The sequence below is a fragment of the Anomalospiza imberbis genome, chromosome 10, assembly GCF_031753505.1.
Source record: "Anomalospiza imberbis isolate Cuckoo-Finch-1a 21T00152 chromosome 10, ASM3175350v1, whole genome shotgun sequence".
Classification (NCBI taxonomy): Eukaryota; Metazoa; Chordata; class Aves; order Passeriformes; family Viduidae; genus Anomalospiza; species Anomalospiza imberbis.
Window position 1 is genome coordinate 4,329,775 of NC_089690.1, and position 15,590 is coordinate 4,345,364.

The 15,590-nt window shown below is 48.5% G+C and overlaps 1 protein-coding gene across 1 annotated transcript; it reads left to right on the forward strand.

The window, feature by feature from the left end:
• The first annotated feature begins 900 nt into the window (after positions 1–900).
• CLDN11 (claudin 11) lies at positions 901–10,484 on the forward strand. Its single transcript, XM_068200275.1, has 3 exons — positions 901–1,282; positions 4,008–4,172; positions 10,105–10,484. The coding sequence occupies exons 1-3, from the start codon at positions 1,057–1,059 to the stop codon at positions 10,335–10,337; spliced, it is 624 nt and encodes a 207-aa protein (XP_068056376.1). The 5' UTR covers positions 901–1,056; the 3' UTR covers positions 10,338–10,484.
• The last annotated feature ends 5,106 nt before the right edge of the window (positions 10,485–15,590 follow it).

Here is a 15,590-nt window from a genome sequence, read left to right on the forward strand (position 1 = left end):
CAGCTCTCCACTAGTGGTCTCTCCAGGCTCGCAGCATCCGCCTCGTTCAATCCTTCCCTTCCCAAAACCGCTGGAGGAGGACACCCGGCCATGGAATATCCTCAGGGATGTGTTGGCACGCGAGAACATACATATGTGCTGTGAAAATACAGAGCGAAGCTAGGAAAATGTCCTGCCTGCCTGTTTCTCCCGACGCAGAACGGGAAGATGTGGAGTTTCTCCGCCTCTGGTGTTTTGAAGTGGGCTGCTCCTGCTTTAACAGATGTACTAAAATTCATATAGTAAATTTACTCGGACTAAAAGTCTGAGTTAAAAGCTGCTCATTTTAATTTGAGGATTCAAAAGAGGGACTGTGGTGATGTTAAGCCACAGTTAACATCACTGTGGTGATGTTAAGTATTTAAGACTCAGTGAGAGTTAGTTAATACTTCTGAAAGCCCAGGCACAGCAGAGAAAGCAGTGGTGGGTCTTTGCTATTTTGACAGTTACTGGAAACATCAGGAAAGACCCAAGACTGATTTTGTCCCTTTACAGCAGCTGTGCTGATGGCTTTGATGAAGTGATCAATTCCACCTCTTCAGTAACTCCGTCCACCACATTCCTCCCCTTACCTTTCCACGAGGATGTACAGTGCGACTATTAAAGTTCAGCTGGCAAACACCGCCTTAATTTTTCTCCCTCTGTGCTAAATTTCGAATAGTCAGACTGTTTGTTTGCATTGCAATAAACCCCTCCGGCTTGTTTTTCAAGCCCGCTTGGGCGCGACCGTGCATCCCCTCCTGTGCACACCCTCCTTCCCCTCGGACGCTCCGGCCGCTCTGGCAGAAGCTGGGGCTCCCCCTTGCTCCTCCCATGCCTGTGGGGCTGGAGGCAGCTCTGACCCCTCCCAGGGAGGGAGCTGGGCAGAGGCAGCCGAGTGTTTGCAGCAGAGCCTGAGCAGGGACCTGCTCCTGCCCATCCCCATCCCTCCCGCTCCTGCAGCCGGGACCTCTCCGGGCGGCTCCGCTCTCCCCCGTGGGCACTGTCCTGTCCAGCTGTCCCCACCAAAGGACGGAGATGGTGGCCACCTGCCTGCACCTGGCTGGATTTGTCTGCAGCTTTGTAGGGTGGATCGGGGTGGTTGTGGCCACGGCCACCAACGACTGGGTGGTGACTTGCGGCTACACCATCACCACCTGCAGGAAAATGGACGAGCTGGGATCCAAGGGGCTGTGGGCAGACTGTGTCATGGCAACGGGTCTCTATCACTGCAAGCCCCTCGTGGACATCCTCATACTGCCGGGTGAGTGTGTCCCATCCTCCCCTTCCCACCCCGAGTGGGGCTGAAGCCTTGCCCAGGGCAGCGCAGGTGCAGCTGCTGCAGGAGGTGATGGGGAAGCTCCTGCAGCTCCATCAGCACAGGAGATGGCCCACTGAATGCACTAAAGAAGTTGAATGATAGCTCTTAACACGGTTCTCATTGATGTACACCTGGTTTTAATCACGCCCAGGTCTCATGTTTCCTGTGGCTGCTAAAATCCAGTTAATGTTTAATCATTGCTCTTAGTAAAATCTCACTGCTCCTTTCACCTCTTGTCTCTGGATTGCACTGCAAGACGTACAGAGCACACTGAGGTGTAATAGAGCATTTCAAGGGGATGGTGAACTATTACAAATGTTAAGGTTTGATTCCTTAAAGTGATTTGGAGCATAATGAATCTTTCAGCATCTATTATTAATGCTGCTGTGGCTTTTAATCTTTCAGAAGATCATAACTAGTCTTGGTGGTCTTGTGCTTCCCACAGATTCTGAGGCAAGGCAGGACTTTTACACAGCAAACTGATGTAACTACATTTAACTTGATATTTTTTAATGGTATAGTAACATTCATCTAGTTTACTGAAAGGCAAAAATCAAGCAAGGTGTTTAATCGGCATAAATACATCTTTTGGGCTAATTAAACCTGCCAAAGTCTTGTGAGGTCTGCTGCCTGTAAGTTTAGTTTGTGAGCTTGCCAGTTTCAACCACCCTGTAGCACTTCATTCTGCTGTGTTTTAGATTGCAACTCCTCTTCCACGTCAAAGGCGCCTCTCTCAAAGCTGACAGGGCAGAAATGACCATTCCTTGTCATTTTCTTTCATGTTTCTTTATTTACTGGTTTACATTGTCATGAAGATAATTTAGCAAGAGGTTAAAAAGATAATTCCTGAATTTCTCTCTGTTACAGAGCTTGGTCTGTGGCACACAGCCCTTAGCAATGTTGAGTCTCTCGTTCTCCCTTTCTCTGTGTGTGCTTACTTTTATTTTAGTAAGTTTGCCTGCTGTTGTTAAATCTGATTCAGCAGAGAAGACAGAGGAAGGTTTTGCCCCGAAGAAACATTAGTGAATGCAACTTAATAAATAAGTGAATGGGTCTGGCAGTAGCAGAGAGCAAAGCTTCCCTCAAGCAGAAGCAAATCACAAACCAAGATGTTTCTGCTTGTAGCCTGTTTGATACCCACAGCTGAGCATGAGAGGGAAATTTACCCTGGTGTGCCCAATAGCTGAAATATATTTAGAGCCTTTCTTTGTCTGAGTCAAGTCTTTAAAATGAATTGTTTTTATTCTCATTTACTTGGAATTGGTTGCACAGAATCCACACAGGGTACAGCCATCTCCTTTGTTTAGGGTCTGCTTTTATGCCCTGAACTCCTAAGGTAACAATTTTTTTTAAGTTTCCTCTTGAAAAAATCAAGCCAATATTCAATACACGCAGTGTCTGCATTTCCAGAAACAGTAAAATCCTCATTCCTGGGGTTGTACCTGTGTGTCAGTGGGATGTGCTCAAGGCCCCTCTTTGCTGGTGTTGGTTGAAGCATCCTGAAATTCCATGCCTGCATCTGGCAGCTTCTTTTTGTTAATAAGAGGGGACAGAGAGCCAGCACACTCTCTGTGCTGAGACTGTCCTGAAAACTGGGGGAGGTCACTAGGCACTGGGGCAAATCTGACATTTGTCCTTTTCCTTTTGCATGCTAATAATGACCTGGTATAATTTACTTATATGTAATTTTTGTATAGTACATATACATTACATATAAAGTATATATTATAAAATTTAGATATACATGTAATATATATTTTAAAATCATATCTTGTGATACATAGACCCTCCCAGAGTGGCAGAAATGTCATGCTCCTGCCCAGCACCCCCACAGCCCCTGGTCCCTGTTGTTTCCTGTTGCCTTGTGCACAGGGACAGGTAAGAGAGGAATGGGAGCTGATGAAGTGCCAGGGGATCCTGTGATGTCCATAGGGATCCAGAGGAATAATCTGGCCCTTGGTCAGGGCAGCTCCAGCAGCTCTGCAAAGTCTTCTCCCTAAGGAAGGGCTGTGCCAGTACTCAGCTCAAGCCATGGATCTCCTCTGAGACCCCAGAGCCAGGCTGAGCTCCTGGGGTGCAGTGCTGAGGTGTGGCTGTGGGTGAGGAGTGTCCCTCCTCCTCCTCCTCCTCCTCCTCCCAGGTCAACAGGGCTCATTGCCTGGGGGCAGCTGCTGGCAGCATCCCATGGACCTGCAGTGTCAGTAGTGGGTCTACAACTATTCAGCCCTCTGAATGATGGGACAGTCTTTGAGGCTTTAAATTACTGCTATTTAATTTTGAAGATTTAAAAATCTTGTTCTTTGATCAAGCTCTCACTATGAAAAGATACAGGGAAACCCCTTCCTAGAGAGAATTTCTCCTACTTTCCCTTCCCATATTTTCCAGCTCCATGATTTCTCAGTGTCTCTCTGGGAAGAGCTTATGTTTTCCGGGCAGTGCTGTTTGTTTTTTGGGAAACTGTGAGCCTGCACATCCCGTATCCATGCACTCCCCACTGCACTGCAGCCTCACTGGCCCATGCCTGGTGAAGACTGAATGTTTACACAGGGATGAACCCAATTCCCCTACTCCGTGCATGTCTCGGGCTCTAACCAAACAGGAGCTTTTCTCCAAAGTCTCCTTTTCTTGTGCCAAATAATAAAATCCTGCTCCCTTGCCTTGCCCACAGGGTACGTCCAAGCCTGTCGCGCGCTGATGATCGCCGCCTCTGTGCTGGGCCTTCCCGCCATCTTCCTGCTGATAACGGTCCTGCCCTGCATCCGCATGGGCCACGAGCCCGGGGCAGCCAAGTACCGGCGCTCCCAGCTGGGAGGGATCCTCATCATCCTCCTGGGTAAGGCACCTGCCGCAGCTGGGGGGCTGCAGCCCGTCCCCTGCCCCCGGACGCCGCAGGATGGTTGGGCGCGTTCTCCTGGAAGGGTTTGTGCCGGCTGGGCTGGCCCTGGAGCTCGCCAGCATTGCTGCAGTCATTTTATACTTTTGTCCACTTTTGGGTGGACAAAAGGCACGGACAGGAGTGGGAGGACAAGGACAGGAGGCAGGGATGAAGCAGGGTTAGAGGGAGGGCTGTCAATCCCTCTGTCTTTGCCTTGTGGAGTTCTCAGGCACGGCTTCTCTTGGAAGGCCATCGCACACGGGCAGAGCCTGCAGGCATGGATCGTGCTGGTTCACTGTGGAAGTGATTTTTGGGAAAGGGTCTAAACTTTCAAGCTACTTAATAGGGAAGGCAGAGCCTCCAAATTTTCCCTGGACAGCCAGGGCAAGTAAGCTGAGGCATGTGTGAAGGGAAGCCCTTACTGAACGGGGCTGGTCCTGTGGCAACCACAAGGGAAGGAGCATGGAGGTGGCACGGACATGGGAAGAGGGATGGCGCTGGCACGGGAAGAGGACTGGCATGTCCTCTGCACCTCCCAACCCCCTCTGGCCGGCCTCGCCCTTGGCCTCCAAGCTCCCCTGGGAATTTCTTCCCGTCCTCGGTGCTTGTGGAGGAGATTGTTTTGAGCAGCACAGACTGTGGAGCTCATTGTCCCCCATGCAACACCTGCATGTTCTTGAGGCCTCGTCATCTCAGCAACAGCCTGTGGGGCCTTGTTGTCACCCGTCTGTGGCAGAGGAGGAGGGGAGAGGCAAAGTGACCTCTTTGTGTGGCTCTGCTGCTCGCTGGCAGCCAGCACTGACATCATGCCCGTCTTCTTTCTTCTTCTTCTCCTTTTTTTTCAAGTGGGCACTGAACATAGCTGCACACTTGGAAGGGCTGTCCTCTGGATGCTCCTTCCATGCAAGTCATCCCTCCTCCATCACCCTGTGGTTAGCACAAGTCCAAACAGCCCAAATCTGAGGGATTGAGTCCAAGGGGCCTGCGGAGTTTCAGAGCACAGCTGCAAGTCCTAACATCAGCTTTAAAGGGCCAGTCTAGGACTGGTCCCAGTCATGAACAGCCATGTTGGAATGTGATCTTCATCCCTGCCCTGGAACCTTGAGTCACGTATTTGGGCTTGGAGAAGAGAAAGAAAAGGTGGAGGTTTTCTCCCTGTGAATGAAATTTCAGTGCTGGAGGAGTCTGCTCTGCCCTGCCCCGGATGGGGAGGCCCAGCAGAGCTGCACTTTGCCACAAAAGCCACAAGATTTTGGTTCCACTCAAGGGGAGCTATGCTGCAGGTCAGCCCTCCTTGCATGGCTGCAGGTTTGGAGGCAAGAGGACTGTCCCTAAAAATCCCAAAGGGCGAGAGGATGACAGGACCAGCTCTCAGATGACAAATTGCAGTGACGCTGTTGGGTACCACTGTATTAGGACAATTGAAATCCTTTGTGCTGCAGTGTCCCACCAGGGTTTGGTGTCTGGTGTGCCACTATCCCATCCCAGTCATGCTGCAGCGGGACACCAGGGAGGAGAGCAGGTGTGAGGGGGTGATGGAGAGTTGTGGTGCTGCACAAACTGGGCTCCCCTCTGCCTCAGAACTCAGCTTTCCCACTAGGTAAATCCTGTGAGGAAAGGAAGCTTGAGAGATCACATCTCTCACATTTGTGTCACGGAGACATTGGCAGACAAATGATCTTTGGGTCAGATTTGGACCACATCTTATTGATTTTCACCCCTGTGAGCCCTGAAGCACATACAGGTGACTGATTTACTGGTGTTACTGATGCCCTGAGTGATCTGGGCTGGGGTCAGCAGCCTGGTCACAATGTTTTAGTCACAATTACAATAATGCTCTTTTTGTCAGATTACAAATGAAGAATAAATAAGCTTCTTTTGCTCCTAGGTTGCTTTTTTTAAAAAAGGAAAGAGGAAATCAACCCATATTTATATTTACAAAGCCCGTTTTTTTCCAGGCTCATCAGCAAGACAGTCCCTTTGGAAGAAGAATAATGTACAGAGTTTAGTACCTTGACATTATTTAAGCTGATTAATGATCTGTTAGCTGCAGAGGTGTCACCATTCCAGAACATTTAACAAGCATGGATCAGGCTCTGAAAGATACAACACTGAGTTAAAATCCATTATATTCTAGAAGTAACATGCCCTGGACTGCTTTTATTCACCCTCCAGCCACTGAACTCTCACTCATGGTTTCCACAACCTCACAGGCTCCAGACTTTTCCTCTTAGGGGAGAGCAACACCCAGAGCTCTGATTAAAAGAAAATGGCCCCCAAAACACTCCCTAATGCAGCAGAAATAGGGAGTGGGGATGCAAACAGGGAAGCTGGTCCCAAAGCAAACTTCACTTGCTCAGGGAATGGATGGCAAACTTGCTGCTCAGGGAATGGATGGCAGTTTGTCACTGAAATCTGGTATAAGGGAAAACAGGGATTGAAACACAGCATGGAGCCAAAAAGAAAAGAAAAAAAAAATATATATAAAAAGCTGAAAAGTTGCCAGGAAAAGAATGGGTTCAGATATTCCACTGATTTTTCTGTCCACTGATAATCACAGGCTGCTGGAGTGCAACCTGTGTGCACGCCCTGCTATTCTGCTGCTGATGTGTTTATGGCTTTGTTTGATCCTATCTGACCAAGAGAATTGATTTATGGCTGAAAACAACCATCAGCAGAGGTTTGCTCTGAGCTGGTATGAAAACATTTCACACTTTGGTGTTGATGGAAAAACCCTGGCCCAGCCCATGTTGCTGATACTAATTTGGAGGACCACTTGCTGGTAACCAAGAGGGCATTTTCCCAATGGAGGAGAGGGACTCAGACACTGGAAAACAGATGAAATATATAGTAGTGGGAATTGATACTACAAAATAAGCCTTTGGGTACAAAATACTGGATGTTAATGAGTTTTCTTGAAGACTGTGTGAGGTTTAGTTGTAAAACCATAGATATCAAGATAAAAAGATTGCCTTGAGCACAGAAAAAAAAAACAACTATGGTATCTATTTTATTCAACTAAATGCTTTGAAAGAGAAATCCATGTGACTTTGAGTCAGCAATTCGGAATAGTTAAATTTAGATGTGAAAGAAAAGTATTCTTTCTTCTGCAAAAAGCCTTTAACTTACTGTTAAGGAATTTGGCAGGGACTCACTGTCCCTTGAGTTAGAACAATCCTGTTCCCTCTCTCCCAGCTCCCCAAGCACCTTCTGTGCTTCTTGTCTCCGTGCACATCCTTCTGACTCCAACACATCTCTAATGTTGAGTATTAAGGGTTTCAGCTCAGCAGACTGAGCTACCGCAAATCCACAGTTAAAAAAGACTTGGAAACACCGGGAGCTGGGATGGATCCATGTGGATTCACAGCAATCGGATGGAGCAAGGACATTCATGCCGTGCAGTGCTGAGAGGGTTTTTTAGGTAGAGGCAGTGGCTTTTACAAGATTGCCTACTCCAGCTGCAAAAAGCAGGCAGGAATTCCATGTGCCCCAAAACAGGCTTGTTTTCCCAACTAAATTGGTTGCTCTAATAGAAAATATTCCTTCTCTTTGCAGACCTTCTTTTATTTTTCTGCTAGACTATATTGGCTACAGCAGCTCTACTGTCTGAAGATTTCTTGTTTAGAGAGAGGCAAAGGATGTCCTGAAATTAGCACGAGAGAAGGGATAACAACTTCTATCTACACTTCCACATACGCAGCCATTGTAGAACTTGAAACTTGCCCTAAAGCTCCTTTTCCAATCTCTTTGGAAAAGGTTTCTTGTCAAATCACCTTTTTTTCTCAGCCTTTCTCTGTGGTACAACCAGAATAAAATTTGAGCCCACAGAGAGACATTGCAGTTGCTGACTGTCCTTTTCCCATCCCCTCGGAGGATTTACAGCCCAACCTAATCTATGCAGAGCGATGAAGCCCAGTCCTGTTCCAGGGCATTCCTCTTGCTCAGCAGCAGGGTCACTGGTGACTGACGGCAGCTGGCGGCCTCCGAGGACAGAGAGGTCGAGTGAACCCATGCAAAGTCCTTGGCTTGTGTTTCACAGCTTTCTGGCATTGTCAGCATTAAAATAAGGTGTTTTACATGTAGTGGAGCCACATGCACAAGAGAAGCCATTGTGTGAGCATCCCTGAGAGCTCTTCTCACCCCAGTGCAAGTGTTTTCTTCGGTCCTGTCTTGTGGGGGAGGGTCTGGAGAGATAAGGCTCTTATAGTCTATAGACAAATATATATATATATATATATATATTTACTGTTGACAGAGAAAGAAAAGATGATTGTGTTTTTTCGGACAACAAAGCAGTTTTGTTCACAGAGCCCATTAGAATGCTTTGTGGATTCCCAACTGATACATTTTTGTTTTAAAGTGTTGGAGGTTCATGAGCTGTTTGCAGGACCACTCCACACACAGGAGAAATGCTCTTCTCCCCTCCCTGCCCTCTCCAAAATTCCTTCCAAAGCTGCGGGGCCCTTCCTTTGAGGAGGCCCAAAATTATTTCTGGCTTTATGAGCATCCTTCAAATGTTCTTCTCTTTTCCATAAGAAAATATTTTCTCTCACAATAACTGCAGCTTTGGGGATGGGTTTTTTGCTGTATCAGCCAGGAGCTACGGTTTGTTCTCTGCTTTAACTAAACAATTTTATTTTTACTCTCACCCCTTTCTTTTTCCCTCTTGCAACCTTAACTTTCTGACACTGCCTCCAGATACCTTTTAACATGGTCGGTGGAAATCTGTAACGCTGCCATGGTCCTGTTATTGTTTTGCTCTGATTCTCTGATAGCCACAAGGATGGAGTCCTGCACAGCTTGTCCCGGAGGCAAGTAAATATTGACAGATTAATTCTTCTCAGATGTACAGGCCATCAAGGAGTATTGTTTTAGGACCTGCTTCTGGGAGGTGATTAACACCATCAACTCCCGTTGCCCTCGGTGCATGTGGGGACTCTGTGGGGACTGTCTCCCTCACATGTCACCTCACAGCACCACTGCAGCAGCCTTCTGGCTTTTTGTGCAAAATCCCCCTATGGAATATAATGTAAAATGTGAAGCCTGCCGTCATTTTTTGACCCACTGTAGTCCTGAAGTAGGATCCCCTTTTCTCTTCTGCAGACTCTTCAGGTCCCATTTTTATTCAATTCGGTAAATATCTGGAGAGCCTTGCTGGGTTTGTCTCCATCGCTTGATAGAAATTCTCCACAGGGAAGTAGAATCTGTTTTCCAGAGCTGCGAGACATTTCCTTTTCCATGAAAAAAACCCAGCAATGCCTAACTGCTGCTTATTTTGTCCCTGCTCATTTTCTGCTATTTCATAAACCCTACTCCGCGTTAGAGTGCTGGGAGATTTTGGTGAAGTTTATGTGACCACTCAGTAGAGCCTCTGCAGTGATGAGGAGGGACATGGGCTGAGGACACAGCATGTGAGTCCATGTGGAAATAGGGATTTAAGCCAGTTCACAGTGGTCCACAGTTTTTATTCTCTCACTGATCCATATGGTTTTCATGGCCTCTTCGTATCTAATCTGTTCCTAATTCTGCAGTTCTCCAGATCATCAGTTTCAGGGATGACTCTCGTTTTTCCCTCTCGAAGGTATTTTGAGGGAACAAATCTGTTTCCCTTCTAATAAATATATTATATTGTATTAGGCAGCTGCTGTTTTTCTTTCTTGTTGGTGCCTGAGAGAGATGGCTGTTCTCTCTCCATCTCTCACTCCTGATGCTCCCATGTTGCCTCCTGCTTGGAGACCTCCTGGACCCAGCACTGATGCCGCTTCTTCTGGGGTGGGACTGGAAGGGAGGAGGGATGGGTTTCCCCTCTGTGCCCAGATGCGTGTGACACTCTGCTGTCACTCCCTCCAGTTCAGAACCCTAACGCTGTCCTTCCCCGCCCCGTCCCCAGCCATGTGTGGCGTCGTGGCGACCATCTGGTTCCCGGTGTGCGCCCACCGCGAGACCACCATCATGAGCTTCGGCTACTCGCTGTACACGGGCTGGATCGGCTCTGCCCTCTGCCTCTTCGGCGGCTGCGTCATCGTGTGCTGCTCGGGAGACGCGCAGACCTTCGGCGAGAACCGCTTCTACTACGGCTCGGGATCCAGCTCGCCCACCCATGCCAAGAGCGCTCACGTGTAGACACCCCGGGGACGCCCCACGGCTGCCGTCCGATGCTTTGGCTGGTGGGTTCGTGCGCCCTGGGTTTGCTTCTGCTGACACGTGCGGCTGTCAGGCTCCCAGGGAGAGATTTAGAAAAGCAGCACAAATGTCTGGTAGTTTGAAGCATTATTCTCCCCGTGTCTTCCCCCCTTTCTCTAGAAAGACAGCTCCAGCCAGCCCTACCTCTTGGTTTTGTCACCGTTTTGTCCCCACCACCTGCCCCGTCTTCTCGCAGCCAGGATGGTTTGGGGTTATGGTGTGGGGTTTAGGGATTTTAGTTTATCTTCTAGCTCCCCTGATTATAGGAGAGTTTAAAGCAATAAAACAGAAATGAGAGAGACACTTTCCCATTGTTAGGAGGACTCTGACAGCTTCTCCCCCATCCTCACTGTTTGATTTCTCCCACTCAAGGTCAGGGGTCTGGCACGGCTTGGGAGAGAGGATAGGGAGAAAGGCTGTCCTCTCCCACCAGGCAAATGTTTCTCTTTTGGAACAAGAGGAGGGGATTTTTCTGCCTTTCTCTGTAAATACTTTTGTATGAGTCTGATCATTTTAGTAACAGTGTTTCCCCTACCCCCACAGTCATCAGTATGAAGGAAACCGAACCCAAAGGTCCTAATGACATGGTAGATAACAGTGCCTTTTTAAATAGTTATAAATGACTTTGGGGGCTCTAATCTCTGCCCTCTGCTTCAGTTTTGTTGTTTTTTTTTTTTCTTTTGTACAGATCAGTTACTAAAAAATGTATTTTTACATTTTTTTAAACTCCTTTCTTTCTTCCTCTAAATTTGCGTTCTGTCTTGCCTCGTTGAAGCAGCACATTTTAACATGCAGTATAATGTACCTGTTACAATACAATTCTGGTGAGTACTGATGATGCCTTTGTACTTTCAGTGAAATACTGTACAATAAATAACAGAGTACCTGCAACCCCTGACTACTTTTCTTTTCCTTCCTTCCTGTGTGTTTCCATAGCCAGTTTTTCCATGACAGGGATTGCCAATGATTTTGAAGATTTTTTTTATAGCAGCTCAGGATGAAAAACTGCTCTGCTGTGGCATTAAATGAAGAATATTTTAAATATGAGTAATCTTCCTGCATGAGCCTGTCCGTTATCTTATCCTTTGGTTCTTTCAATGTTCCCAGCAGCAGCTTGTACGAGTTGTACCCACTAGTGGGTTTCTTTATACTGGGAAGAATTAGAAAGCCCCTGAAGTGGTAGAGATGACCCCAAGCACCATGAAGGTGAGACCTCATGTTGCTGAAAGTGCTCTCAACTAAAGTGGGAGTCTGATCTGGGGTCATCGCTCTGATTAAAACTGTGTAAGATCAAGATCTAACTCTGCTCTTACCAGAGGCTGTAGCAATTTATTTACACTGATACAAAATCCCATCTGTTCCCAGAGATGTTAACTCAGTTCAAACAATTTGTGTAAGCCAAGAGAAGGAAAAGAGGAATAGCTGCTGCTCAGACATGGGCAAGAGGAGAGCCCCAGTGGAGAGGCAGCAGGAGGAGGAGAAGGGTCTGGGCAACTAAGTTTTTTGGGATGATGAATAATGGGAAAACAAGGCCATGCGTTCTGGACTGTGCTTGGTCTGCTTCATCTGGAGAAACCAAACTGAGTGACACAGCCACGGGCAAGGGTGCTGCAGCTCCCACCTCCCCTCCTCCACATGGGAAGCTGGAGCATTTAAAAGGAGCCAGAGAGAGGCTGGCTGTGCTCCTGCCTGGCGCAGGGATGGGCAGCAGCCCGAGCATCTGGCTGTCGCAGCGAGCAGCCTCGAAGGCGGCTCTGTTGGGTGAGCTGTGCAGCGCTGTGCAATGTCCCCAGGCAGGACACTTGTGCCCATGACATCACAGGCAGGGCACAGGCCGTTGTTGTGCATCCCGAGGATGCTGTCAGTGCTGCCATTGATGGGCGGCTGCCCCGGGCGGAGGGGGGCACAGACGTGCCAGCTTGTGCAGGCTGCCCGGGGATTGTGGATTGTGCCCACGGGTTTACCCTCTTGACCCCGGGACCGACTGCGGCGTGGGACACCTCGGAGCAGAAGTCCGATGGAATGCTGCCGGCAAACAGCTCTGGAGCAAACTGGGGGGGAAAAGCACGGGAACGCCTGTGTCGCATGGCCCGGCAGGGTTTTGGTGCTGCGGGAGGTGCATGACCTGGTTGGGAACTGCCTGCCAGGCAGTGCTTGGGGGACTTTTTTCTGCCCACCCCGTTAGGATGCACCCGCTCCCTTCCAATCTCATCCATTCCGCGATCCTCATGCACGTGATGCCAAGGGGACCCTTGGCAGGGAGAGGTACTGGGGCTCTGTGCTCTGCCCACAGCCACAGGTTACCAGCATCCGACCCCACATCCAGCTCTTAAAGGCCCCGGGAGTGCTGCTCAGAGGAAGGAAGAAGTTTTATTTCAGGGAAGAGAATTAAAAACCAAACAAAGCAAAGCAACACCGCAGCAGCTGCAGGGAAAATGCACATCTGCAACCATGGGGTGCGAGGAGATGGGGCCAAGAATGTGACGGGGTACTAGTGCTGGCACCACAGAGGGGAAGGGTTCTGAGGAAGCACAAAGAACATTAAACTCTTCTAGTTTTTAAAGGATCAAAGCTGAAACACCTGCTTTGTGCCTGCCCAAAACACTCTGTTTCCCTGTGGGGCTCTCTTGGTCTGGATTAGCCACAGCGCTGTTGGCTCATGAAGGATTTTAGTGCTCATTTGCTGACCCAAAGCCTCAAAATAGGATCAAATATAATTCTCCTGAATCGAAAAACTGCTCCACCCCGTTCCTAACACCAAGTGTGGAGTGGCGGCTGTGAGCCATGGTGGTCACCCCAGTGTGGAGGTCGGTCCCTGATGTCCAGCAGAGCTCTCCTTAACTCCACCTGGACCAGCTGGAGCTTTTCATCCCATCCCCACAATGGGGAGAGCACCTGGCAGGCTCCCCACTCCCCAGTTGACAGGGACAGCAGGAAGGAGCCCTGGGGGGCACACTGGTGGCTCTGAGCGCCCCAAAGGGGACAGGCAGCTGTGTCTGCCTCTGCACAGCCCCGCTGCCCACGCAGGGAGGGGACAGTGCTGTGACACCTCAGCTCCCCCAGGGAAAGGTGAGTGCCAGCAGCAGGGAAGACATCAGCGCACCCCAGGCCTTAGCACTGCAATAGTCAACCTGTGGTCATTGGCTTTGGGTTTTTCCTTTTGTTTTTTTAGGTTTTTTTTTATTGTGTAAACAGATAACCATTTTCTCTCACAACACTACAAGTAAATAACAAAGTCAGCCCACTGAAATGGATCTTCTAAAATGGAATTTTTGAATCATTTAAAGCAAGATTTTGTTAATTTCTAGCTTCAATTTAGCACTGAAAAAAATATCAGAACTTCAGGTACTGATTGGCTTAACAAAATTTACATGGGAATTCTTTTTATTATTTCTTTTTGGTTTAGTCTTCCATTTAAAAGATTTACATTACTATGGAAACTAATTCTGAGACACATTTGTCCCTGGCTGTCTTTACAAATCCCTTAGTTCCTCTTTGATTTTTAAATGTAAAGGCACACAATAAAGCTTTATGCATTTATTAAAATATACAGATTTTGGTAAATTTAGATTTTTTTTTCTTAGTATTTTGATTATATATATGTATTATATGTATAGTTGTCAACAACACAGTCATTTGAAAATAAAAATCACTCCATAACATATCTGCATATTTTTTCTTTCGCGTGACACACTACAAGACCCCATTGTAAAATGCACCAATGGGCTTCTGAAAACCACAAAAAAAAAAAAAAAAAGGATAGAACAAACTGCTTTTAACAAATACACCACCTTCATACCAGAACTGCAGAGAATTATTACACCAGAAAGTACCACCTGCAAAAAAAAAAAAAAAAGAGCAAGATATACATCAGAAAGACTGAACAAAACAAAGTGAAGGTCATTTACAAGCTGGATTTACAACATCCCATGTCTTTGGGGTGTGATTTTGCTGCCACGTGGAGGATGCCGGAGTGCTGGGCGTCGGACCAAGGGGCCGTGACTGTGTGGAGTGAATTTGTGGAGGGGCTGAGATCTTACAGAGTCGGCCTGGAAGGTTTGAGGTATTTATGCTCCATCTGTACCATGCATTTGGCCCCTCAGGTCATGTGCCCTGTGGAGAGCAGGCAGGCGCGGAGGGGCTTTGTGCCTCTCACCAGAGGTGGGAGCAGGATGGTCCCGCTCTGCCATGTCCTCCTGATGGCCCAGGGATGTGAGAACCTCCCTCAGGGCAGCCAGGGGAAAGGCTGGAGCTGGGGTGACAGCCAAACAAGCCTTTGCACCTCTTCCCAGCCCCCTGGCCAGCAGTGCCCAGAGGTGATGGACACACCTGGACATTTTGCCTTTTCAGTCTTTGCTTGTGCCCACTGAAGAGCGCAATGCTGCTACAAGAGACAGCATGTGAGTTTCCAGCGGCTGAACCCACACATCCCCCAGGAACTGCCACCCAGAGCAGGGAGCAGGGATCCTGTAAACCAGCCCTTGGCCACTGGCAAACGCCCACGACCTGTGGCTTGGTCACTTTCTCCTTAAACACCTCTGTTGGGTGGGATGTGGTACAGCTCCCACCCCCAGCACGGCGAGGGCTGACAGCAGCCCATCCACATCTGACAATGCCATGGCATCAAATGCTGTTCCCTGGTGGTCCCAGGACGGGGCACAGCCTTCTTGTCCCAGCACTTCCCCAGGAAGGGGAAGGAGGATGGGTGACTGGGAATGGGGGCAGCCAAAAGGCTGCTCAGATCCAATGGAGAAGTTCCTACAGACACCAAAGAGCAAGGGGTCAAGCCCTTGTCAAATTATACGGCATGACTAGAGCGGACGTGACGACAGACACTGGTACTGGTAACTGCTCCGTAGCAAAGAGATTAAGGCTGCAAGAAGAATAGGCTTTGACTCAACAGGGTGCTTGGGCATGAGTTTGTGGCTCGGCAGATGCCCAAATACCGTGTGGAAGCAGGACGAGAACGACTGCCTTGGGTATGGTATAGTACAAGAGCTGGTAGGAAAGTAGCATCAGTCTTTCTCCCTGAAAACATACAGCCAGACCTGCGAGGTGCCATCTCTCCTGGGTATTTCTAAGGCATCAAGGACAAGAGCAGACAGGCGTGGGTGGGCGGTGACCGTCACAAGAGGAGCTCAGTGCTGCCACAGAGGTTTCCTGAGCTGGCCCGTGAGCGGTGCACATTGCAAC